Source organism: Plecotus auritus (genome assembly GCF_963455305.1).
Source record: "Plecotus auritus genome assembly, chromosome: 6".
In the NCBI taxonomy this organism is placed as follows: domain Eukaryota; kingdom Metazoa; phylum Chordata; class Mammalia; order Chiroptera; family Vespertilionidae; genus Plecotus; species Plecotus auritus.
The window spans coordinates 37818600-37845568 of record NC_137773.1 but is presented as its reverse complement, the minus strand read 5'-3'; the positions used below and the strand labels follow the sequence as shown (position 1 = coordinate 37845568).

General features: G+C 38.1%; 1 protein-coding gene across 13 annotated transcripts in view; it reads right to left on the bottom strand.

The window, feature by feature from the left end:
- RAPGEF6 (Rap guanine nucleotide exchange factor 6) overlaps positions 1-26969 on the bottom strand; it is a 182498-nt gene that overhangs the window by 60335 nt on the left and 95194 nt on the right. For 12 of the 13 annotated variants that reach the window (XM_080672863.1, XM_080672875.1, XM_080672872.1 and 9 more), the window contains 5 exons: positions 22958-23122; positions 20233-20340; positions 17684-17887; positions 13744-13852; positions 8160-8400 (listed from right to left, as the gene is read on the bottom strand). In XM_080672863.1, coding sequence (XP_080528989.1) covers positions 8160-8400; positions 13744-13852; positions 17684-17887; positions 20233-20340; positions 22958-23122 — 827 coding nt within the window. The remainder of the gene's footprint in view (positions 1-8159; positions 8401-13743; positions 13853-17683; positions 17888-20232; positions 20341-22957; positions 23123-26969) is intronic. The other variant, XM_080672871.1, reaches the window with a different exon arrangement.

Below are 26969 nucleotides of genomic sequence, written 5' to 3'. Positions count from 1 at the left end.
TTTAAGCAAGTAAAATACTTTTACTTTAAAATATTTAAAGTGTCACATAAACAACTCTAAGAGAAAAATAAAAACAAAGAAACATAACTGTCACTTAACTTTTAGATAACTGCAAAAGTCCTATAAAACACAGGAAAAGTAAAACTATCCAAACACAGAATAACCATAAAAAGTTTCCATCTGCATCAATAATCAATATATCACTTATTTCTAAGGGTTATGCTTATGTTAAAACCAATGCTTTAGGTTATTATCAATTTTCATCTAAATTTTATTAAATGTAGCATTCTACCTAAACCTTGCTACACATACAAACAGAGGTAACATAGAATACTTACCTATTAGCATGGAATGGATTAATGAAAAATGAGTAATATGGGATTCATCTAGAATATATTAGGAGTAAAAAAATGGATTTAGGCAGACTAGGAAAATATGCAAGATGAAATGTAGAGGACTGTTAAGTAAACAACTAAAGGAGTGTTAATAGCCAGACAAAGAAGAAAGAGCCAGGACAAGAGAGAGAGCAGAGAAGTCAGGAAAAAGCATCAAGACATAGAAGACAGCCAAGGTAAGCATTTCAAGAGCAAGCTATGTCAGACAGACCTAGGTTATTAGCTGTGTGACCTCAGAGACTTTTCTGCTTCTAGACCTTGATTTCTTCATCTAAAAATGTGAATAGCACTATCTCCCAGGATTAGTTTAAGGATTAAATTAGGTAACATAGGTAAACATCTGACACAGAGAAAAATAGGATTCCTATTTTTAAGAAGATGGTGAAGTATTTTTACCAAAATTAAAATCGAACAGTAGAAATAAGAAAGGATTTTAAGCAATTCACACTAAAATATAGTAGGGGTCAGGGTGGGTATGACAGGTAAAGGCACTACAGAAATAGAAAATGTTTCCCTGAGTAGAGAAGGCAGTCTAATTTAACAGAAAAAGCAAAGGAAATATCTTATTTAATAAGTAATTTGAGCTTGTGCTAAACTGGCTCCTTATAATTAGGTGTATTTTCCTGAAGATCAGAACAAAATGTTTTAAGATTAGGTAAGAGAAAAAAAGGAGGCAGGGGCCTTTCACAGATATAGTATCTACAGCTTAATAAGTAATTTGGCAACAATTTAAATTATGTAGTAAATAAGAGACTTTTAAAAAATATAATGGTCTTTTATAAATTTTTGAAAACAAACCTGCCAATTTTTGAACACAGAGGGTCAGATAACTGAATCCAAGGAAGCAAACTGTTAAAAGAGATTAGCCGGCCCTGACTGGTTTGGCTCAGTGGAGAGAGCGTCGGCCTGTAGACTGAAGGGTCCCAGGTTCGATTCCGGTCAAGGGCATGTACCTTGGTTGCGGGCACATCCCCAGTGGGGGGTGTGCAGGAGGCAGCTGATCGATGTTTCTCTCTCATCGATGTTTCTAACTCTCTGTCCCTCTCCCTTCCTCTCTGTAAAAAAAATCAATAAAATATATTTAAAAAAAAAAGAGAGAGATTAGCCGGTCCTACTAATCTCTTAAAAGTTGTTAAAAACAACTTTAACAATGTTAAAATGTTACAATTTCCTATTAAAATACGTTGTATTAGCTGCAATAAGTGGAAATTTAGAGACTAAGAGAAATGTACAAAATATTCCAATTCTTAACTCTCTTACTGATCTTATTTAACATTACTTGTTTTTTTAATAAGCAAAAGATTTAACACGGTAGAGTTATAATAATTTAAAGCTGGTTACAAATCCATGTTAATTAAGGTGTGAGCATGAATAAATGAAAACTATAGTCATGTTAAGTACAACTCATGCTATGACATGAATGACATAGTATCTAGTTGGCAAAATATCCATGCTTGTTTGGAAGCTGAATAAAGCCTATTTGCAAGTAATTATGCCATTTCTTACCAAAACAGTCTCCTGAGGTGATGCAGTAACAGAAACAAGACAGTTTTGAAAAATTCCTTAATAATTCCCTGACACTAAATTTATTTAAAGTATATTTTAGTTTTATATATTGAAACTAAAAAGGCAGTGTAAATATCAATATGCAAATAAAAAATAATCCCAATATTAAAAGAAAAAAACATGCTGACAAGAAATGAGGAGGAACAATTATTTCTGATAAGAAAATAAGGCAGTCTATTTCTTGGACTGTTACAATGAATAATATAAAGATGTTACTTAGACAATCTATGATTAAAGAAAACAAATGCTGAGTGATTAAAAACATAGATCAGAGTTCCTGAATTGTGAAATAATCTCAGGTCAATAAAAACCACATTGCTATGTCTTAATTTACAGATGTTATTCAAAATCAGTAACTTTTTTTTAACTTCTAATTTTCAGGAACTTCTAATTTTAGGTTATTATCAATTTTCATCTAAATTTTATTAAATGTAGCATTTAATAAATGCTATTATTCTTGCATTTTAAAATTATGTCATGGCTAGAGATTTTGAGAATTATCTGTTCTTATTTGTTCCTCCCTCGCATTCACTTTCTTTTGCTCATCTCACAGATGTAGACATTCTTTCTCAGAGTATCTCTATGACAACCTATCCTCTACTCTTAGAGAAGTGTGCTGCAAAAGGCAGAGACCAAGTGCCCCTTCCAGAGTCCTGGAACATAGATGTTCAGAAACTGGGGAATTAAACTCATTAATTTTTTTTCATTAAAAAAAATATTCAAAGTAGAAAACTTAAAAAATACAGAAAACAAGCAAGGAAGAAAAAATTACTAATAAAAACCGCACCTTAGTAAAAACCATAATCAACATTTGTCTTCTACTCAGTTTTGCAGTATACAGTGAGTGGCCAGATTATTATGATCTCTGAACGCATAATAATCTGGCCACTCAGTGTACATATATTAGAGGCCCGGTGCATGAATTTGTGCATGGGTGGGGTCTGGCAAGCCTGGCCAGGGGGAGGGGACATGGGTGGTTGGCCGGCCTGCCTGCTAGTCAAACTCCTGGTCGAGGGGACAATTTGCATATTAGCCTTTTATTACATAGGATATACACTGAATGGCCAGATTATTATGCGTTCAGAGATCATAATAATCTGGCCACGCAGTGTGTATAGCACAATTATTTAACCAACTAGAGGCCCAATGCACGAAGATTCGTGCAAGAATGGGCCTTCCTTCCCCTGGCTGCCGGTACTGCCTTCACTCCAGCCCAGAGCCATCTTTCTGCTCCGGCCTGGAGCTGCCTTTCTGCCTTCCCACGCTGCCCAGAGGCCTGGAGCAGCTGGGGTGGTGCAGAACGCTTGGCACCTGCGTATGCAAATTAACCCAACATCTTTGTTGTGTTAATTTGCATACTCACTCCTGATTGGCTGGTGGGCATCATGAAGGTACGGTCAATTAGCATGTTACTCTTTTATTAGGTAGATTGCTTTATTATCTACACTAATAAAAGAGAAACATGCAAATTGACCATCACTTTGCTACGCCCACCAGCCAATCAGGAGTATGCAAATTAAACCAACCAAGATGGCGGCAGCCCCGCCCCCCAGCTGCTCCAGGCCTCTGGGCAGCACGCATGTAGGCATGGAGTGGCCGGGCGGAGTGGGACGCCTGCTATGAGGGGGAGGGCCACAGGAGCGGCGCTCCACCCAAAGCGAAGACTGAAGGCGGCGGCCAGAGGGAAGGCCTGGGTCCTGGGTGCCGGAGGAAAACTGGTGCTGGCAGCCGGGAGAAGGAAAGCCTATTGCACGAATCTCTTAGTGCAACTGGCCTCTAGTAGATAATATTACTGAGAACATCCATAAACTACCTGAATCTAATTATTACTAGAAATGGAATTATTAAATCAAAGGTATGAACCTTCTTAAAGTTTTTCATCAAAAATATGCCCAAATGCTTTATAGAAAGGTTGCATCATTTTATATTTCCACAGCAGTCTAAGCTTATTATCTACTCTACTAGAGGCCTGGTGCATGAAATTAATGAATGGGCAGGGTCCCTAGGCCTGGCCAGTGATCAGGGTTGATCTGTGGGGCAACCAGCAGGGCAATTGGGGAGCCCTGCTGGCACCTGTCTTGGCCAGCCTGGCGCCACCTGCTCGTCAGCCCTGACCCCCGCCGCTGATTGCCTCCCTCTGTGGGGTGACCGACACAGTGATCGGACAGTCCCCGCTGGTACCCACCTTGGCTGGCCTGGGGCCTGTGGGCAGCTCCTGTGTTAAGTGCCTGCCCCTGGTGGTCAGTGTGCATCATAGAAACCAGTCATTTTGCCGTTTGGTCGATTTGCATAGTAGGCTTTTATTATATAGGACTAGTGGCCCGGTGCACAAAATTTGTGCACATAAAAGGGGAATTAGAGGAAATATTTTATTATTGCTATTTGCCCTTTCTCTAAAATAAAAGTGTCAGAGATTAAAGAAAATTAGTAGCCGAAACCGGTTTGGCTCAGTGAATAGAGCGTCGGCCTGCGGGCTGAAGGGTCCCGGGTTCGATTCCGGTCAAGGGCATGTACCTTGGTTGCGGGCACATCCCCAGTAGGAGGTGTGCAGGAGGCAGCTGATCGATGTTTCTCTCTCATCAATGTTTCTAGCTCTCTATCCCTCTCCCTTCCTCTCTGTAAAATATCAATAAAATATACTTAAAAAAAAAATAAAGAAAATTAGTAAAATGTATATGAAAGTCTTCCTCCTGTCAGAGTTTGGGGCACACCACGGGACCCAGAGTCAAGTCCCCGTCCACCCGTGCGCGCCTTGAAATCATGCGAGACCCAGACCTGGCTGGACCCACCTCCATTGGGCAAGATCCAGACCCGGCCGGCCCCACCCTTGTCAAGCCCCGCTGGGCGGGGGGCGGCCTCAGGTCCCCCATCAAGCACCACCGGGTGGGGGGGCACAGCCTCAGGACCCACGGCCCGGCACTGGGCGCGGCCCAGGCTGGGGTGGGGGGCGCGGCCTGAAGTCCCCTGTCAAGCCCCGCCGGATGGGGGGCGCAGCCTGAGGTCTCCCGTCAAGCCCTGCTGGGTGGGCGGGCACAGCCTCAGGTCCCCCGCTCCAGCCCGGCACCACGCAGCCTCAGGTCCCTGCTGATTGCTCGTTACAGGAACCCTGCCTCCACTGTGGGCACAGCCATCTTGTGTTACGGGAACCCAGGCTCCACTATGCGTGCCACCATCTTGTGATGGCGTGAGGGTCAATTTGCATATTACCTCTTTATTATATAGGATGTTACCAATTCTGTCCCTAACTAATTTTTGTCAATCTTTAATTAAACAGTTACCTGTTTAAATTTTGTCCTTGATTATTATTGATGCAGAACATCTGTTTCATGTACTCTACTTTTCTATAGAAGTTTTCTATTTAGTGATTCTTTTGCATGTATAACAAAAAGCGTTGTCTAAATTCATTTTTAATGATCAAGTATCAAGAAATATGACATACATTCTCAAAAATGAAAAATGGCCACTCTGGAAAGTAAAATAACAAATCAGTTTTTTTTTTTTTTTTGCAGAATGGATTCCAATAGAAAACCTTTATAATTTCTATCAAAATAATCTATTTCTTGGTATTTATATGGCTGAAATAGCATTTTACTTAATCAAAACATGTTTAGAAGAGACAGCCAGTTTAAAATGAACTCTTGAAGGGCAGCATTTTATTCATGTTTGTATTCATAGCCAGCAGCCTCCTATTGGCACAAAGCAAGAGACTCAATAAATACTTGTTAATAAATGAAAAAAAAAATCCCTTCTGAGTTTAAGTAAAACTTCTACTAGATATTTTTTTTTGGTACCAATATAAAGAAATAATGCTTGAAATTATTTAATTAATTGCTCCTTGGACATTTCCATGTCTCTGCTGTAACCAAAGATAGAAGTCAAAGATTGGCACACATTTGGTCCTGTCCAAAACATCCATAGAGACATTAGGTCCAAAAGGTCTTGAAATCTGGTCCTGTCAAAATGTCCTTGAGTATATTTGGTCCATACCAAATGATCCTAAGTATTTAAATCCCAATCTGAATCCCAACCCACCTAGGCTAATGAGGGAGGAAGGGTTATTATTGGAAATACAGTCACAACACCATTAGACCAATAAAACACAATAGCATTTCTTATATACTTATCCTGTAAACCAAAAGTAAAAATAACTCTTGTAGGCTATTTGAACTCAGGGACTTTTTCTAAGGTTGGACATTTCTGGACAGGACCAACAGTCTGGCAAGGAATCCAAGTGGAGTAACCAATTCCTACTCCTGAAGGAGACACTGTGGAGATGTTGATTTAGCTATCTGAAACCTGAATATAGCTGGTTGGAATGTGAAGCTAACAAGCTAAAGTCAGTTACAATCAGTGTACTTTAGTTTTTGATGACACATATCACAACTATGCCACTGTTGAAAATGGGAACCACTTAAGGAAGATACATGTTTTCCAGACCCAACCCACCAGGGTTTCTGGAAATGGAACTCAGGGCATTACCTTCTGAGGAACTCCCCTTGTACACTCCTTTCTGCCTCTAGTCCTCCATCCACTTCCTTTCCCTCAGTGCCTTCATACAGTGACTTCTGCTCATGCCAAATTGTCCCCAATCTCTTCAGTGTGAGCTGGCCCTCTTACATTCTCCTTACTCAATGCTCATTTGTTAGAACAAGACTTTTCTGACAGTATTTGCTGTGCTGCTACAGTATGCTCATAAGAACTTTGCTATTTTAAAGTTATGACTTTTATAGACCACTCGCCTCAAGGAGAGCAGTTATTCCGAAAGGAATGAGTAATAAACCTTCTAGATATGAGTGACATCAAGAACAGAGCTCAGGATGTTTCAATCCTCCGTGAGCCCCAAATTAAATGAAGAGCAAATTTATTTCCCAGACTAGAAATAACATTTCAAGAACATTTCCCAATCAGGAAATCTTTTGAGATCTTGACGTAAAAGACGAGAGCTGACATTTACCTATTTCAAAGTTGCCTCCTAATTAGTCTCCTCACTATTACTGCTAATTTTGCTGCACCTTCAACCCCAAACTACAAACACGCTAACAGAGAAGTTCCTAAAAGCACAAATCTTATAACATCATATGTCTTCTCTGGCTCTCTATTATCTGGCTCCCTAGTATGACATAATAAAGTCCTTATCTGTGGCATAATATTAAAAATCCTTCATAACCTAGCACTTACTGATCTCTTCTGCTTCACAATCTATTCAAACCTACCAGACTTGTTCCCGCTTTTTTACATTATCAAAGCACTTTTCATCCTCTAATGCACCATTGGCCTGCTTTCCCTTTTAGATAATCAACTCTTGAAGGACAAGAAACTTGTTCTACTTATCATTCCATATTTCTATCTTTGGACATTGTGCCTAATGTATAATAAATGTGAAAGGGTTTCTGATATGAATTCCTTAGAGGTAGGAACTACCTCTTTTCAGCTTGATAATTATCATTTGTCATACTGCCAGGAACCAGAAGCCAAATAAGTTTTCTGTGAGCATGTTTTGTTTGAATATTCTTTCTTTTTTTTTCCCTGACTGTGCCGGCCTACTCTGCTTAAGTACTGTATTTGATTAGAACTTTTGTGATTGCTTAAAGAAATAGATAATGTAGAATATACACGACATAATATATACCAGACTCATTTCCAGTCATGACCCTTCAGTGGATTGATTTCATCAGTATTTTATAGACCTTAATTTACATAGAAAATCTTGAACTTTTACTCAGTTTTAGTGACACCTCATTTTGGAAATAGAAATAGATTTGATTAATAAGGTCAACTTTAGAATTAAAGAGGGAATAAATAGTGCAATAAGAGAAAGTTAATTTAAAAAACAAAAACTACAATTAGTGAATGTGTCCCAAGATTTAAGGTGTCCAAATTTGTAGGTAAAAGGACTGAAACTATACCAAAAATATACCCCCTTCCCCCCCAACCCCAAAAAAAAGATTTTATAAAATGGCAGTTGTTTCTAAAATTCAAAAGAAGGCTAAAAGAAGACTATATAATCTAAAAATGGTAACTTCAATGAAAAGATGGGGAGACATTCAGAATTTATTCTTTTTTATTTATGGATTGCTTATAGATTTTATGATGCATTAGTTGTATAAAAAACAAACTGACCCAAATTTCACTTCCCCCAAATAAAAAATTTATAGTCAACAAGAAAATGCCCACATGACTGAGAATGGCATTACATACCTAAATAGTTTGGGAGGCAAGATACTAAATCGTGTTTTATCCAAAATTTTCCTGATTTTGTTTCTTCCACCTGAAACAGTATTTGCTTTTACTTTCTTATTTCCTTTCTCCTGTGGTGCCTGCTCAATATCTCCTGGTACATCCTGGATTGAATGGCGATTACTTTTTTTTTCAGCAATTTTGGGAATGTGAGGAACACCAGATTTCTCTTGTTCAGTCCTACTAAGTAACTCTTTGAACACTGTGGGAATAAATAAATAAACTTGTCATTTCTTCAGGTTAGAAAGCTTTTATATCAACAGCAAATTTTGAGAACAGTCACTTTTTTTATCACTTGACTTTTCACAGACTTATTTATTCATGAAATTTATATCTTTCCCTTATCAGTTATATCCACTTCTCGTTGCAGTTTTTATACCTGACTATACTGCTGATGTTGTCTAAGAGTGATTAAAAATAAAAAGTGAGGAAAATGCAAAGGAGGTAGACAGCCAGCCAGCATGTTTGAGAAGTTCAGGGGTTCCTATTTAGGAAATAAGCTATATAATTGCTCATCAACTCAGATTTTATTAAAACAGATATTTAGATTCTATTATTTATGTTACTTCTAATGATAAGATGAGATGAGATATAAGTACTATATTAGGCTCAGTTTTACAAAAGCCATTAAAAAAATGGAAAGAGCCCTAGCCGGTTTGGCTCAGTGGATAGAGCGTCGGCCTGTGGACTGAAGGGTCCCGGGTTCGATTCCAGTCAAGGGCATGTACCTTGGTTGCGGGCACATCCCCAGTAGGAGGTGTGCAGGAGGCAGCTGATCGATGTTTCCCTCTCATCGATGTTTCTAACTCTCTATCCCTCTCCCTTCCTCTCTGTAAGAAAATCAATAAAATATATATATTTAAAAAAAAAAAAAATGGAAAGAGCTTTGCTTGACCTGTTTTTACCGGAAATAAATAGTACTACATTTGGTAACATATGACAACTTCCTCAATGTTACACTCATGAGACTTATGTCACTCAATAAAATAAAGCAACTAATAAACATTCACTACAGTGGTATGAAGTGAAAAACCAACCAATTGTCCTTAGATAACTTTCTATCGACCCTAAGTCTGGTGTATTACTTCATCCTTAAGGAGAATACAAGTGTACTGGGGGACTTGCCTGTCTAGCAATCTCTTTGCCAAGATTCACTTTTTCAACTTGTGAGAGGAGCTTTATCTCCCTGGGATCAGGCAAAAGAAAGAAATATCTGTAAGAGGCTATATATCTAGAACAGCCGTGGGCAAACTATGGCCCGCGGGCCGGATCCGGCTGTTTTATCCGGTTCTCTTGCTTTCCCCTCCACTCCTTTACTTTGAATTTATATTAGTTCACACAAACACTCCATCCATGCTTTTGTTCCGGCCCTCCGGTCCAGTTTAAGAACCCATTGTGGCCCTCGAGTCAAAAGTTTGCCCACCCCTGAGAAGCTATTAAGTGACTCATTTTCCAGTTAGAAAAATCTATCACCTTTTCTCATTAAGTAATATCATGAAAAAAGTTTTTTTGGTGGTGGTTGTTGTTTAAAATGTGTGTTCTTAAATAAGACAGATCAACTGCTAGATGAAAAAAACACACACTAAAAAGATAAATGCTAAAGTAGAAGTAAACTTTCCTAAAAACTTGTGGTGCCTAGGGGGCGAGGGGGTGTCTGAATGAAAGAAAGATGGTGGCTGCATATTTTTAAATATTCGGGTCTTCAGCCCCATGAGATGTGGAACTTAAGGTTAACAGTTATAGCTTTAAGCAATACTACTCTGTATCTCCATAGAAGACAAGCTGTAAACTGTATAAATGTGCCCACTGAAACCCCAACCACAGAGAACTGTGATACTTTCAGTTATTTTGGGGGATAAATCATTTTCCACAACATCAAGGACTAATAAGATTCAAATGGACAAAGCCTTAAGAACTAACACCTTACCACCATAAATAATTTGGTTTTTAGTTGTAACACTGGACCATTTTGAAAGTTTCAACCAGGATGATTTTACATTACCAAAGTATATTGTAAGCTTACGAAAAGCACATTTCTGCCTTCAAAACAATGGAAATCTTTAGGAGTCACCTTTCAAATATACTCTCTCTGCTTGATTAAGATACAATAACTGCCTTTCAGTTTCTATTTTTATATTCACTTTAAAACACGTGGTAAAGGTAAAAATGCTTTTTTTGAGCTAAAACGAAGATATCCATCCATTCAAAAATATTTGCCGACCTGTGAATATATGTCAGGCACTATACTACATGTCTGCAGAGCCCTCCTATTGGGGAACATACAGTCTACAATACAGAGAGGACATAAGGGACAGAGAGAACGTAACGAGAGGAACTAATAGAGATAGCAAGAAAGGAAAAATTTTCCTTCAATAAGTCACTGTGTACGAAGAGGTCAATAAAGTGAGTAGATTTTTAATTAGGCAATGGGAGGGGAAGGAGGAATAATTCTAGGTAGAGGAAACCTCTAGTTCAAAGTCCCTGTGGTAAAGGAAATGTTAAGAGCAACAGTAAATCTCTGAATGGGCAGCAGATACTCCTGGCTGTAGTGTGTATGTAAGGTGACTCAACAGTGTACAAAATAATTTCTAATTTGGGGAAAATATTTACAACCCTTAAGACAAAATGATAGGACATTCAAACGTATCAAAAGATGAGTAACTCAGCATAAAAATTGACAAATAAAATACTTTTAATAGCTCTGGCCGATGTGGTTCAGTTGGTTGGACATCGTGTGTGTGTGTGTGTGTGTGTGTGTGTATGTTTCTCTCTCTCCCCCTTTCCTCTCTCTCTCTAAAAATCAATAAAAATTTAAAAAAGACTTTATAACACACATGAAAAAGTGCTCAACCACTCTCATTATTAAAGACTACAACAATAACTAAAGTTGATTATGCCCACTGCCGAGGCATGCTTATACACTGATGAATGAAGTGTAATATGCAGACTGGGGTAAACTTTTGGAAACTGATTCCACTTTGAGAAATTTATAGGTGTGTCATATAAGCATAAAAAATAAGTACAAAGAATTTTTATTACATAATTGTAAATAGCAAAAACTGGTAATAAGCTAAAACATATATTTGAGTTGACATCAACTCAATAGATTGCAATGATAATGCAATGGAATTCTATGCCATAACAATTATACAAGAGTAAATCTGTATGAACTGATGTAGAAAGGTAAAGAACACTGTTCACAATATAGTTCCATGATGCATCTTTCTTTAGTGTTTTAATTTTCAAAACATATCTGTGTATTACTTTTATTGAAAAATTAAAATGCTTCCCAGCCAGCGTGGCTTAGTGGATAAGCATAGATCTATGAACCAGGAGGCTGTGGTTCAACTCCTGGTCAGGGCACATGCCCGGGTTTCGGGCAGAATCTCCAATGTGGGGTGTGTAGGAAGTAGCTGATCAATGATTCTCTCTCATCAATGATGTTTCTATCTCTTTCTCCCTCTTCTTTCTTCTCTGAAATCAATAAAAATAAATTGAAAAAAATTTAAATGCTAATAAATTATCTGAGTGGTAGGATTTTAAAAGATGTTAGAAAGTTTTGAAAGCCAAGAGGAACAGATGAACTAAAATTCCAGAGCAGGAAGAATGTCAGCTGAGAATACCAGCTGTTTTCTTCTCTGGGGACATTTGCTGAGTCTAAACATGAAATGTGGATCAGGCAGAGGGAGTCTACTAGAGGAAGGAGGATTTCGGATGGCTGTGAGTACTGGCATAAAAACTGGAATAGAGAGAAGTCTAAAAGCAGTGTCACTTTTTTCCACGGGACATCTCTATTAGTAGTATTGCAGCCTTTAGATCTATTTTACTGTCTCCCAAGGTCCATGTTGTTAACCAGTATGTTATACTATTTTTGTATCTTTATACATAATATTTGATATCAGTTAGTAATTATTATGTGCCAGGTACAAAAAGTTAAAAGTATAAGAACCCTATAAAATACAGAGTTGGAGAAACTGAAGCTTGAAGAGACTAAATAATTTGGTCTTGGTAATAGAGCAAGCTCTGCTTTCATATTTTTCAAAATCAGAATCCTTTTGGTTTAACCCAAAAGTTGATGTTTCTAGATACTAGTTCCAAACTCCAGGAAATACAAAATCTGTCAAGACTTACTTATTTGTTGCTTAGTGAATACAATATTAGGAATTGCAAATAGATAGTTACTTACCATGACTTCACATGAGGTAATTCAGTAAAAGGAACTCAAGTGAAATGAGGAAAAACAACATGTTTCATTTTTCATTATGACTAAGTGCAGTACAAAGAGGAGCCAAAGAGAAAAAAACAGACACACTTCCTTTTCTATACGCATAGCTTTTAAATTCATTATTTCTCAAACTGCAACCTAAAGGACCTAGGAGAAACTTTTTCCTCTCTACTTTGTAAAGACTCAAATTTTCTTTGATAATTTCCAATTGTTATACTGTTTCCCCTCTCAGAATTTCAGGGAAAATTCAATGGCATTTAATAAAACCAAACTACAAAAAGTCATTCCTAAATGTCTAAAAAAACAACAACAAATAGATTAAGTTAAAAGTACAGGCTTAGTCCTTGGTTCAATCAAATATAAAGAGGATCAAAACACACTTCAGGCACAATAATCAACATTTTTACATAAAAGTAGAGTATGATGTTATTATAAATTTATAATTTACTGCTTAATTCAATGTTTTACTCAAATTATTTCCATGAAACATCTAATCTGGCATTCATATTATTATTTCAAAAACCTAGCTAAAACATTAGAAGTAGAATGATTTGCACATTAGCAGGGGGTGGAGGGTGGGGAAACCTAATTCTGATTTCTAAGTTTCATTGGGTCATTCTAAGTCTTACTCAGTATCTTCCTACAAAGTAAAGTACATAATAGATTCTCAGTAGCATTTTATATATGACAGACTGAATATAGTTGTACATGTTTTACTTTATTTTTAATTTTTAAATATATTTTATTGACTTTTTACAGAGAGGAAGGGAGAGGCATAGAGAGTTAGAAACATCGATGAGAGAGAAACATCGATCAGCTGCCTCCTGCACACTCCCCACTGGGGATGTGCCTGCAACCAAGGTACATGCTCTTGACTGGAATCGAACCTGGGACCCTTCAGTCCGCAGGCTGACGCTCTATCCACTGAGCCAAACCGGTCAGGGCTGTACACACATTTTAAAATGTACTTTCTAGCCGTGGCTGGTGCGCTCAGTGGTTACAGCTTCCACCCCTGCATGGAAGGGTTGCGGGTTCGATTCCAGTCAAGGGCATGTACTTGAGTTGCGGTTTGCTCCCTGCCCCAGTTGGGGCATGTGTGGGAGGCAACCAATAGATGTCTCTCTCTCTGACTCTCTCCCCCCTCCCTCCCTTTCAGTATCTCTAAAAATATAAATAAAATACTACATATCCCAACACCAAAGATCCTAAAAATGTTCAAATACCTAGAAACATGTTTACATTTTACTATTCTCCTTTACATTATAATGATTCTTTTTCTATTACAAAAAAAGCTCAGACAGTTTTTAAAACAAAACTCACCAAAAATGTTGGTCTTTACAGTAAGTGCAAGATGAGTATTATTCCTCAAAATTTCAAGGGCCTTCACAAATGTAATATTCTCAAAGTTTTGTCCATTTACTTCCATTATCTTCAGAAAAGTATTTGAAAAATATAAATTAAGACAGAAACAGTATCAGTTACCTCTGAAACTTTAAGTTTAATGGTAAAAAAAATAAATGAAATGAAACAAATAAAATATGCCTGTAAGTGAACAATGGTTATCTCTGAAAAGTGGGATTACTAATATTTTTCTCAATATTGTTATATTTCCCCAAATCTCTGCTATAAACATTTTTTAAAAGTTCATTTTCTCTGGAATCATATTAGAGAAATTTAAAAAATAACACAGGTTGGTTTTTATGAAGGAAAATTTTTAATCATGCCATCAGTCCATAAAAATTACTGCCTGTGTATACATACAAATTTTATGAAACATTCTAAATGAAAATTTATTGCATTTAAAAGAGATAAAAGTGGTACTCTGAATACATCTAGTAACATTTCCTGCCACTGTTGAACCAGGCAGTCCAAAAGCAAGCAGCACAAACTGTAATTTGGTTCTTCCATATGACACTGCTGATACTTCAAACAGAAGGGCTTCTCAAACTTGCTGTGCCTCAGAATCACACAGGAAGTGTATTTAAAAAACACTAATTCCAAGGGAAAAGGATAAAGAAATAAACATATTGAACAAAAAAGAAAGCACAGAGGACAGATCTCGGGAACTGACACAAAGATTCTCAAACGATACAAAAAGAGTGAGAAACCAAGTAGTAGGAAAAGAAATTAAAAAATCACAGAGGTAAAATTCCCAGAGTTGAAAATATCAACTCTATATACTGAACTGGATCTTCTAGTATATATAAAAATAGAAATTAAAAAATAAAAAGATTTTTAAACATATCTCATGAAAATTTTGAATTCCAAGGACAGAAAACAAGAAGCTATAAGCATTACTATAGGGGTGGAGGTAGGGACCAAAGCTACCTAAAAAATAAATATAAAAGTTGGTTTGGACTTCTCTTGAGCAACAAGCACTAAAATGATATGATACTTATCCGTGACTAAAAAATTGTGAGGGAAAAATCACCGTGACCAAAGAATTTTATACTCCACTGAATAAAAGCATTATCAGACATGCAATGATACATAAAACTATAGTACCCATTTGTCCTTTTTCAAAAAAGTACCAGAAGACAATGAGACAAATCCAATGAATGGGGACATAGGCACAGATGAAATGATGGTGATCAATTAAATTAGTAAGGTAGGTGGTAAATGTCTAAATAATTATAAGTAATAAAATTATAAAACTTAATGCATATGTCAAAAGCATTCTTAAAAAGGAATTTTTTTAAAAAAAGTATATTTTATTGATTTTTTACAGAGAAAAAGGGAGAGGGATAGAGAGTTAGAAACATCGATGAGAGAGGAACACCAATCAGCTGCCTCCTGCACACCTCCTACGAGGCATGTGCCCGCAACCAAGGTACATGCCCTTGACCAGAATCGAACCAGGGACCCTTTAGTCCACAGGCCAACGCTCTATCCACTGAGCCAAACTGGCTAGGGCTTAAAAAAGAATTTTAAAAAAAGACTTAATAATCCTATATAATAAAGAGCTAAAATGCTAATTAGACCAGACGGCGGAATAACCTTCTGGAACAACCTGCTGGAACCACCAGTGGGTGGGGCCGCGGTCGGTGAGCCTGCGCCGCCACGCCAGCCATGGTGGTCCCGGCGCCCCCCCTTCCGCAGAGGCGGTCACAGGGGAGCGGGCCTAAGCTGCAGTGGGACTTCTCCCAAGGGCTCCCAGGCTGCAAGAGGGCACAGGCCAGGCTGAGGGACGCCCCCGAGTGCATGAATTTTCGTGCACTGGGCCTCTAGTCTAGATATAAAATCTCAGATAATTTCAATGATACTTGGGAGGATTGAAGGAAGAAGAAAAGCATGATTATTTTTTTCTTCTCTCAGAAATGAAATAACTGGATTTCAGTATTTTTTTTCTGTGAAGAATAAGTTTCTTAAATGTGTTCATAATAAATATACTGACTCTAGTATCCTAAATACTAGATATTCTTAATAAGCAATCCCAGGTAAGGCTGAGAAATCTCTATTTTTTAAAAAGCCCCCTAATGAAAGAAGGGGATCATTACAACTTTATATCAGAGTTTCTTAACCGTTTGCATTATTGACATCTGGGTTGGATAATTCTTTGTTGTGGGGCTGTTCTATTGTGAGGTGTTATAGTTGGTATAGCAGCATCCTGGCCTCTATACACCAGATGCCAGTAGTAATCCCAAGTCATGACAAAAATATCTCCAGACACTGCCAAATTTGTCCTCGGGGGCAAAGTCACCCCTGGTTGAGAATTCCCGTTCTGAAATACAGAACAACTTTTCTAATGTGAATGCCTAAAAATTATACAAAATAAAAAAATAGTATGGTTCAGTTAAAAGTAATATAAAGCTACATTCTCAATTAATGGATGAACTAACCAAAATTTTAAAATGGGAAAAAGCTTCTCAAGTGATTCAGCTAGATTTGGGAAACCACTCTTTGCTGTACATGAGAATCATCTCTAGAGAGCTTCGTTAAAAATACAGATTCACAGACTTCATATCTGGAGAATGTGATTAATAGGACTGATGTGAGCCTAGGAATCGAATATTTTAGTAATAAGGTTGTCAGTAATCAGATTTTGAAATATGCTGCTCTATAGTTCCTTAATGCCTATAAGGAGAGAATAAATCCCTACTAACTTTCTTCCAATATCACCTTTCCCCTAGTCTCTTTCCGGCTCATTGCTTATGAATTATAGTCTATTATCATATGAACATTGTTTAAGCTGAAACCATCATTTATGGTCATCTCAAGCCACTTACGTTTTTGAGTGCTATGAATGGAAGTGCTTGCTCCTTCCAACCTTCCAAGGGTGCTAACTCACATATTGAGCTTTTTGAAATACTCTGAAGTTGCCAGATATACAGCTTCCTAATCCTTAGAGGATGGGCAGGACCATTCAAAAAGGTCATGCTGATAGTGCCCAGACAACCATGCTGTTTCTGGCCATACTACATCAAATTTCCCATTAGAAGTTATAGATATATGACAAACACATTTCAACATAAGCCATTTTAAAATACCACATCTCAAAAAACTCAAACAATACTTCCTTAAATTGATCATGTTTATTTGAAGAAGTAACAGGTGACAAAAGAAGTAGCAGACATATCACTTATAAGAAGGCTTTAATTTAGCCCTGGCTGGGTGACTCAGTTGCTTGGAGAATTGTCCCGTACACCAAAAGGTGGCAAGTTCAATTCTCAGTCAGGGCACATACTTAGGTTGCAGGTTTGCAGGGTGCATATGGCAGTCAACCGATGAATGTTTCTCTCTCACATTGATGTTTCTCTCTCTCTCTCTCCTTCTCTAAAATCAGTAGAGACATATCCTGGGGTAAGGATTAAAAAAAAAGGTTTTAAGTTAAAAAAAATTTTTTTTCTAATTTTTAGAGAGAGAGGTAGAAAAAGAAACATCGATGTGAGAACAAATCATCAATCGGCTGCCTCCTGCAGGAGAATCAAACCAGCAACCTTTTGGTGCACAGGAAGACGCCCAACCAACTGAGTCACAGCATCCAGGGCAAACAGGCTTTAAGTGGTCGGTTATCACTTACCGCACAATTTTTAAAACACACAACACCTCACTATTTAGTCAGGAGCATTACTTCTTTTCCCTTAGATCGGCAATAAAAAAATGACAAGAGCCAACACAACTGGCCAGTGTGAATTAATAAAAAGTATACCTATTTTTCTGTCAGATCGGCAAAAAAAAATATTTTCTGATGTGCCACAGAATTCTAGTAATTAGTTTATGTGTGCCACAAGATGAAAAAGGTTGAAAATTGCTGACTTACCTGATCACCACGTTTCAGTCCTGCATCAGCAGCTTTGCTACTAGGTTCTACTCCTTCGACAAAAATACCAAATCCCTTCTCACTTCCTCCATTAAGGCTGAAATGCAGAGGGGATTCCCGGGAGGCCTTTTGCAGCACAACTTGTCTCCACTTAGCCTTTGCAGCACATGCAATATTCAATAACCGCAGATGACCATTCATTTTCTAGAAAGTAGAAAAAAGAAAAATGTATACAAATGTGTGTATCTACTCCGATAGGCTTTAAAAAAAATCACCTAAAATTATTAGAATTAAAGCAGAGTAAAGAACATGTAAGTTGGGGTAAATAAAAGTGAAGGAGAGAACTTCCACCCCAGAGCACTCTTAAGAATCTCTTAATATGAAAACTTCTAGATAATTACAAATTAGAAAAGATTTCTAAGTGATGTCTCATTTAGAGAGGGATGACAAGAAAATTACTCCTCATTTCCTAAACCTCCCCTAGTACTTACTGTACTACCTTATCTCCTGGCTATTATATACAACTCAAATCATTTTAAAACATTTATTTAAAACCTTACAGGACTTGACCCACCTTTCCAAATACTAATATTCAAAGACACAGTCATGTTTCCACCTTTCCCAAGAATGTTATTCCTATATTATTTTAGATATTCTTTAAACTTAGTAATATTCTAACTTCTATGTTCTAATACCAGTTTAATATCCAACTACTCTCAAATAGTGTAATATGTATAAATCTCATGTCCATAACACGGAGCTAAAGTTTTTTCAGAGTAAGGACCAAATCTTACACCTGTTCTGATTCTATATAACACCTTGAAGTATAAAGTAGAATTCCATAAATAATTGATGACTAGCTGATTACTGGGGGGGAAAAATCCCATGATTGTAAGGCCCCTTCTATCTTCCATTAGCCCCTTGAATATCTATTCAAGCCAGCACTGGAAGACCCAAATGATGGAGGCCTCTATGACCTCTTAGTCAGGTTCCTCAGTTCCATTCAATCTCCCATTTTGCATACAGGAGACGTGATGCCCAAAAGGCTAGAGGAACCAAGGAGTAGAAAAAGGGACAAAAGTCTGCCAATTTCCCCCTCTTTATGCAACTCAATCTATTTATACTCTATGACTAATAACAATAATTCTTGAGCATTTGCTATGTGCCCGTTTTGTTCTTAGATTGTTACACTCATTAGCTCATTATAATCCTCATAACATTCCAAACTAGGGACAACTATTTATAAAATAAGACAACTGAGGCACAAAAGTTTAGGCAACTGTCCAAGTTCACATATAGCAAGTGATGTGTTTTGGGTGTTAATTAGGTCAATGACTCCTCGGCTATATTATTATTTACTTCCTGAAATTGCAGTTGCTTGAAGCAAAGACAACCCAGTTGCAGGTCAAAATTTTGTATCTAGCTGGGATAATAAAATGGATTTATAAATAGCTACTGTGAGCACCTTAAGGTGATTATCTTAGGTGTTAAATATTTAGAACAAGTGAAATCACATGCAGAAGGATGACTTAGAAAATTTAATGTAGAAATTATATATCTAAGATAGGCCTTGAAGTACATCTGGAAGACTTAAAGAAGAGAATTACGGCTTGAGAGAACTTCAGAAAAGAATATAAAGTAACCTGGTTGGCTATAATCAAGGGTTCATAGGAAAAAGGCTAAAAATGTAGATGAGGGACCTAAATATACAGGTGAGGAATTATTTTGGTAGGAAACACTTTGGTTTATTGACAGAGTAATAGTCATCTCATTTGCGGTTTAAAACCAATCTTTTGACCAAAAAGAATGGATTAGAAAGAAGAGAGACTAGAACTACAATCAGGAGGCTTTTGTATCAGAGCAGGCATAAGAAAATGATGGCCTAAACTGGGGAGTGAAGAAAAAATGGCTGAGCCCTGGCCAGTGTTCTCAGTGGGTAGAGCGTGGGTCTGCACACTGAAGGGTTGTAGGTTCAATTCCCGATCAAGGGTCGGTTGCAGATTTGATCTCTGCCCTGGTCAGGGCGCATGCAGGAGGCAATTAATCGGTGTGTCTCTCTCACATCCATGTTTCTTTTTCTCTCCTCTCTCTCCCCTGCCCCCTTCCTTCCACTCTCTCTAAAAATCAATGGAAGAAGAAGAAAGAAGAAAAAGGAAAGAAGAAAGAAGAAAGAAAATGTGGCTGAGACAGACCATGGGAAATATGTGTATAGTGACCCAGGTCACTTGAGCAACTCTGTACATCTTGACCAGAGAAATCAAGGCAGAGAGGGAGACCACATATGCACAAGAGTTTATAAGCCTGGGTGACTAGGAGAAAACATTATCATTAGTCTTATAGCAGAAACAGAAGAGTCAGGAGGAAACATGATGTTTGTCTGGGTTGGAGTGGCAGAAGATGAATAGAAGAACAGAATGTGGATATGGAAGTTCTCAGAACAGACATTCAAGACACACAAGATGAAAGCTGTTCTGAATTGCTGTTCCTGGGGAGAATGGGGGAGGAATCCCTAAACTCTAAAAAAAAAGATAAATTCTTTTGAGCCTTACTGTATCTTCCAGATTTTTTTCAAATTCCTCCAGAAATCGAGTCATAGCAGGATCACCTTCAAAATCATTAAAATGATTATTTACCCATAATAAAACAATCCGTGTTACCTGTGGAAACATGAAGGCGGCAGTGTGATGTTATGAGAGACATTCTTTCGCAAAAGATTCCGAAAACATGTCCAAAACTAAGTTTTATGGCTAACCCTCCCCCGCTCCCTTTCCTACACATGGCTAACACCCTCTTCCCTTTCCTGTACTCAAAAGGTTCATTCTAACAGAGACATGGTTTAGTTGAGCTTGGGAATACAAGTAACATAGAGCCAATACTCAGTCCTCAGTGAGAATACACAAGCCTGGATGTTAACATGTAAGAACATGAGATATATATTTCAGACAGTATCCTAAAATGCAAGCTTCTGAGGACAAACATATAAAAAGTGTTGCCATAGCCAAGACCATTTAACCAAAATTATAACAAAAACAAATCTGAAACTTACTTCATTTATAAATACTGCGAGTTTTCAAAGTTATGAATTGCTTTTACTTTGTGTCACAAATTAACAGAAAAATTAAAAGCTAGCAAATGGAAATTGAATTGAATAATGTGCCTAGCTAACTATGCAATTTATGTCATATATTTTAAAAATTGTGATAGAATACACATAAAACCACTATTTGACCACTTTAAATGTTGGCATTTAGCTCCTTCACAGTGGTGTGCAACGATCACCACTACCTAGTCCCAGAACATCTTCACTGCCCCATTCCAATTAAGCAGTTATCTCCCATTCTGGCTTCTCTGCAGCCACTAATTTGCTTTTCTGTTTGTGTGTATTTGCTTATTTTGGATATTTCATACAATATGTGAACTTTTGTGTTTGGTTTTCCACTTAGCATATTGTTTCAAGGACCATACCTGTGTTTCATTCCTTTTTATGGTTAAATAATATTTTATTATATGGCTATACCACATTTTAAATTTTGATACAACTCAGCTTATCTATTTTTTCCTTTGTTGCTTGTGCTTTGAGTATCGTATCTAAGAAAACAGTGCCAAATCCAAGGTTATGATTTTTGTACCCCTTCTTTTCTTCTAAGAGTTTTATAGTTTTAGCTCTTATTTTAGGTCTCTGATCCACTTTGAGTTAATTCTTTTGCACGTGGATATCTAGTTGTCTCTACATAATTTTTGTTCACTCTTAGCACCCTTTATTTTCCCACCAATCAAAGTAACTCTTTATAATCCTGGGGGGAAAGGGAGGGGTAAGCCTGTAGTTTTGGACATTTTAGTTTTTTAAACAATAGAATAATGCAGTCCAGCTAATTCTAACTTATTTCCTTTAAAATATAACTCAGACACACTAAGCAATTATGGCCCTACTTTAATGTTTCTTAAAATAACAGAATTCCACCGATTTGCAAGGCATTACCAGTCTTTCCATTATATATGAACACCCCATGAAATAAGGTTAAGATAATCTATTTAAAATAGAAAACTATTTAATGCAAAAAATATTCAAAGGTAGATTTAAATAAGTCACAGCAGATGTAAATTAAGGTAAAAAAGACCAACTGTTTTCAAATGATTCTATAAGTAAGAAAAATCAACATATTCTATTTTGCAGCTTACAAACAATCTAAGCCCTCTTGAAAAAAAAATTTACTTGGTGAATATTCTTTCTAAACTATTAATCAACTTTTAAATCTCCTTCAGAAACAAATATTTTGAGAAAGTTCAGCAATACTCTCATGTGACTATTGTGTTTTCTGAATTTGCAGCTACACCACAGCCTTATTTTTGTTTGTCTTATAAGGCTCATATCCACTTTTAACACACTATCCTATCTTATAAAGAGGGACTATGCTAATTGACCATCATGCCCTCACAAGATGGTGGCGCCCACAGCCACAAGATGGCGGCACCCAGTCCCCTCAGCACCGCCTCATCCAGCCAGAGTCCCTCAGTCCCCTCAGCCCCGCCTCAACCAGTCCCCGCAGTATCCAGCCTCAGTCCCCCAGTCCCCTCAGTCCTGCCTCATCCAGCCGGAGTCCCCCAGTCCCCTTAGCCTCGCCTCATCCAGCCGGAGTCCCCCAGTCCCCTTAGCCTTGCCTCATCCAGCCGGAGTCCCTCAGTCCCCCAGCCCCGCCTCATCCAGCCTCAGTGCCCCAGTCCCCTCAGGCTCATCTCATCCAGCTGGAGTCCCCCAGTCCCCTCAGCCCCTTCTCACCCAGTCCCCCCAGCATCCAGCCTCAGTCCCCCAGTCCCCTCAGCCCCGCCTCACCCAGCCGGAGTCCCCCAGTCCCCTCAGCCCCACAGGGGAAGGCAGTTGGAGGTGATCGGGCCGGCAGGGGAGGACAGTTGGGGACAATCATGCCAGCAGGGGGGCAGTTAGGCGTCAATCAGACCGGCAGGGGAGTAGTTAGGGGGCTATCAGGCTGGCAGGCAGGCGAGTGGTTAGGAGCCAGCAGTCCTAGATTGGAGAGGGTGCAGGCTGGGCTGAGGGACAACCCCGCCCATGCACGAATTTCATGCACCAGGCCTCTAGTTTTGTCATAAAAGTAACTAAACAGAGATACATCAATACTAGCTCACTATTTTTTTTTTTCGGTGAATTGAATTTTATAAAAATAAAATAAACATTTAATTTATCAACTGCAAAAGGTTTTATGAATAAAATTTAAAGGTTAAAATCACTTCCACATCCTTTACATTTATAATACAAACCTTATCTCTTAAGCTGTCAATTCTAAACCATTCCAATAGTTTGATCCCAACATCCAAAGGACTTTCAAGAAATGTCCTATAAGTTAATAGAAAATCTTCTATATAAGTTGGGTCCACAATGGAATGCTCTTCTATTAAATGCATGATGAGACGCTCAGGTGTTGCCTAAAAATCCAAAGATAGAAAAGATTAGAAAATAAACAGCTGAAATACCAAAGAACTGCTATTAATCACTTCCCCTTGTAGCCACTCCATTAGACAAGTCCTCAAAGAAGAGCTTCTCCCTTAAAACACTTAGCACAGGGATTAGGTAGTCTCTATAGGCTGTAATCCATCAGCACCCAGATTTAGAGTAGGGGCAGGAAATGTCCAGCCTGAGGGCTGTGTAAGGCCTGTGAAATCATTTGGTCTGGCCCTGCCAAGGCAACCGCAAGCGGCACTTGAAACTCAATAAATCTAGGAGTTTTTTTTCATAGCAACATAAATTTGTATTAAGTGAATTACAGTAAGTGAATGATGTTATAAATATGGAAATGGCCCTTGGCAGAGAAAAGGCTCCCCACCCTGGGTTTAGAGAGAAAAAAGGAAGAATAATAAAAATTTACTCAGCTGTAGCTGTTTTTTATTGGCATTTCATTGTAGCAGGGCGTTTAAATTTCACTGATTTACCCCTGGTGTGGACTGTTACTGCAAATTATACTGCAAAGGAGGGATGTAATGATGATTCTCCCAAGGCAACAGAAGGAAGAGTTGAGAGTTAAAACTTTAAACAAAAAAAATCCTACCCTAGCCAGTTTGGCTCAGTGGCTAGAGCATTGGCCTGTGGACTGAATGGTCTCGAGTTTGATTCTGGTAAAGGGTACATGCCTGGTTTCAGGCTCAATCCCCAGTAGGCGGCATGCAGGAGGCAGCTGATCAATAATTCTCTCTCATCATTGATGTTTCTATCTCACTTCCCCTGTCCCTTCCTCTCTGAAGTCAATAAAAATATATTTTTAGCCCTAGCTGGTTTGGATCAGTGGATAGAGCGTCGGCCTGCGGACCACAGGGTCCCGGGTTTGATTCAGGTCAACGGCACGCACCTTGGTTGCAGGCTCCTTCCCTGCCCGGCCCAGGAAGCAACCATTCATGTGTTTCTCTCATATAGATATTTCTCTTATATAGATATTTCTCTGTCTTTCCCTCTCTCTTCTACTCTCCCTAAAAAAAAAAAGGAAAACTATCCTTGGATGAGGATTAACCAAAAATAAATAAATAAAGAAACGATAAAATAAAATATATCTCTATAAATATATTTAAAAATCCCATTAAAACCAAACAACAAAAAAACACTAACAACTTTCCTCCAAATTAATTAATCATATTGCAAATTATCTTCTGCCTCAGGCTACAGGAAGAACACACCAGTTCAGGATAGCTTGTTTTATTGTTGCTACTTCCCAGAATAGAAGTTTCCTCTTCTTTAGTTTCTCCATGCTAGTTCACCATCTTGAGAGGAACCAGAAGTTCTAGAATTTTTATATAACTCAGAGTATTAACTGCTTGCCTGTCTCCAAATTTATAAAAAGGAATGTAAATAACATTTATGTACTGCTCATCTTTGAACTTCTAAGTCAATGTTAAAATTACTTTTGAAGCCTTTTCAAAAGTAGGTACACAGAACAAATACAGAAATAAACCAGATGCTAAGCCAAATATAAAAACATGACTGCTGTCCATAACCTCAAATTTTAATTTGTTTCATTCATCCAAACAATTCATGGGTCAAAATAACTACATAGAAAACATACACTAATCCTAACAATGTTCATATCTAAGATTTTTTTTTAAGTACCCATTACTACCAATGTATGTAAATAATTTTTCTAACAGGAAGTCAGAAATAAGGCTCTTCATTTAACCTAATTAAGGAAAAAGGCAACACAGGTCATTCTCAATCTTCTCCCACCCTCCAAAACATTCTACGAGCACCACACTGGGTTTATTATTTAGGCTAATCATGATTTGAAGTCACTTAAATCTGGTTCTTAGATCATGTATGTAAGTCATGGGTGGAAATGATCAACATGTTAAAGGCCATTATTCTGACAGGCTAAATCAGTGATTTTCAACTTGTGTGCACTGATAATTTTTAAAACATGCAATATCTGACTATCTAGTCAGGGGCATTGAACTCTTTTCCCTCAGATTGTCAAATAAAAATATGTCAACAACCAACACAACAATAGGTGGATGGTGTGAATGAATTAAAACTATACCTATTTTTGTTGTCAGGTCGGCAAAAAATATATTTTTTGGTGTGCCACAGAAATTTTAATAATTAGTTTATGTGTGCCATGAGATGAAAAAGATTGAAAATCGTTGGGCTAAATCATTGAGGCAGGACACTTGTGGGGACTAGGCTGACTAAGTCATTGAGACAGGAGAGCTGTGGAGACTAGGTCATATATTTAAAACTTTATATAGAGTCATACAAAAGCATGTCACTGAAGTGCTCAGTAGCATCCAATAAGCTGGATACTGGGAGACAGTGAGTATAGAGCTGCCTGGTGAAAGAGATTGCTGGCTGTAGAGATTGGTTATGATGAGCAAATAAGTAACTATACAAAGCGTAAAAAGAGCCACTGTTGGGGAAATTATTTACAAATATAGAAAGGAAAATCTAGAAAAAACTGTTGTAACCCGGCTTGTGTGGTTCAGTGGTTGAGTGACGACCTATGAACCAGGAGGTCAGGGTTCGATTCCTGCTCAGGGCACAAGCCTGGGTTGCGGACTTGATTCCCAGTAGGGGGGGGCATGCAGGAGGCAACCAATTGATGATTCTCTCTCATCATTGATGTTTCTATCTCTCCCTCTTCCTTCCTCTCTCTCTGAAATCAATAAAAATATATAAAAAAACTATTGTATAGTAATTATTGGAAGTATTGGTATGGACTCAAGATTGTTACAGATAAATGGATAGATATACAAACGTTATAGATGTGTTATGTATTTATAATTAAAACATACATATACTAGAGGCCCACACGAAATTTGTGCAAGAGTAGGCCTTCCTTCCTCTGGCTGCCAGCACCGGCTTCCCTCTGGCAGCAGGGCCCCAGGCTTCCCTCTGGCACCCAGGACCCGGACTTCCCTCTGGCACCTGGGACCTGGGCTTCCCTCCCGCCGCCGGCAGGCACCCGGGACCCAGGCTTCCCTTACAGCCCCGGCTTTTTACGGAAGGTCATCTGGAAGGTAGTCCGATCTAATTAGCATATTACGCTTTTATTATTATAGATTTCTTAGCTCTGCCTGAGAGGCTCTAGAACAAGCACATCAAACTCGCAGGAAGCAATATTTCAGTGGCAATGAATAAATGCCCAGATCTTGGTTTTCAAATGCTATTCTCCACTAGAATAATCCAGGAAACTCTAGAGAAATTGATGATTCCAAAGCTATAAATATAAGGTGAACCTGGAATACCTTGCTTTGCCAGATAATAAGGAAACTCTCAAAAAATGATGGCGACATGTCAAAAGGATACAGAAGCCTGGCCAGTGCGGGTCAGTGGTTGAGCATTGTTGACCCATGAACCAAGAAGTCACCAGTTCGATTCCTGGTCAGTAGGGTGTGTGCAGGAGGCAACTGATGGACGAAATTTCTCTCTCATCGATGTTTCTATCTTTCTATCCCTTTCCCTCCCTCCTTCTCTTTCTCTAAAAATCAACAAAAACACATATTTTTTAAAAAAGGATACAGGAATCAGTCTTAAGAGAGTCTCACTGGCCAACTCTGGGAAAATTTGACCATTGAAACAACACTGATGATAGGAGAATGCTCATCTTTATAGAATGACAATAAAAGTAGAAAAAAATAATGGAAATAGAAAATCACCATTTTAGGCAGGAATAGTCAATAGAAGTAGGACTGATGGATAGAGACTTGTAGAACATATTGCTATTAAACCAGAACATCTCTCCTCCAAATACTTATCAATTACAAAGGGTAAATGGTAACTTTTCAGTGAAAAAAG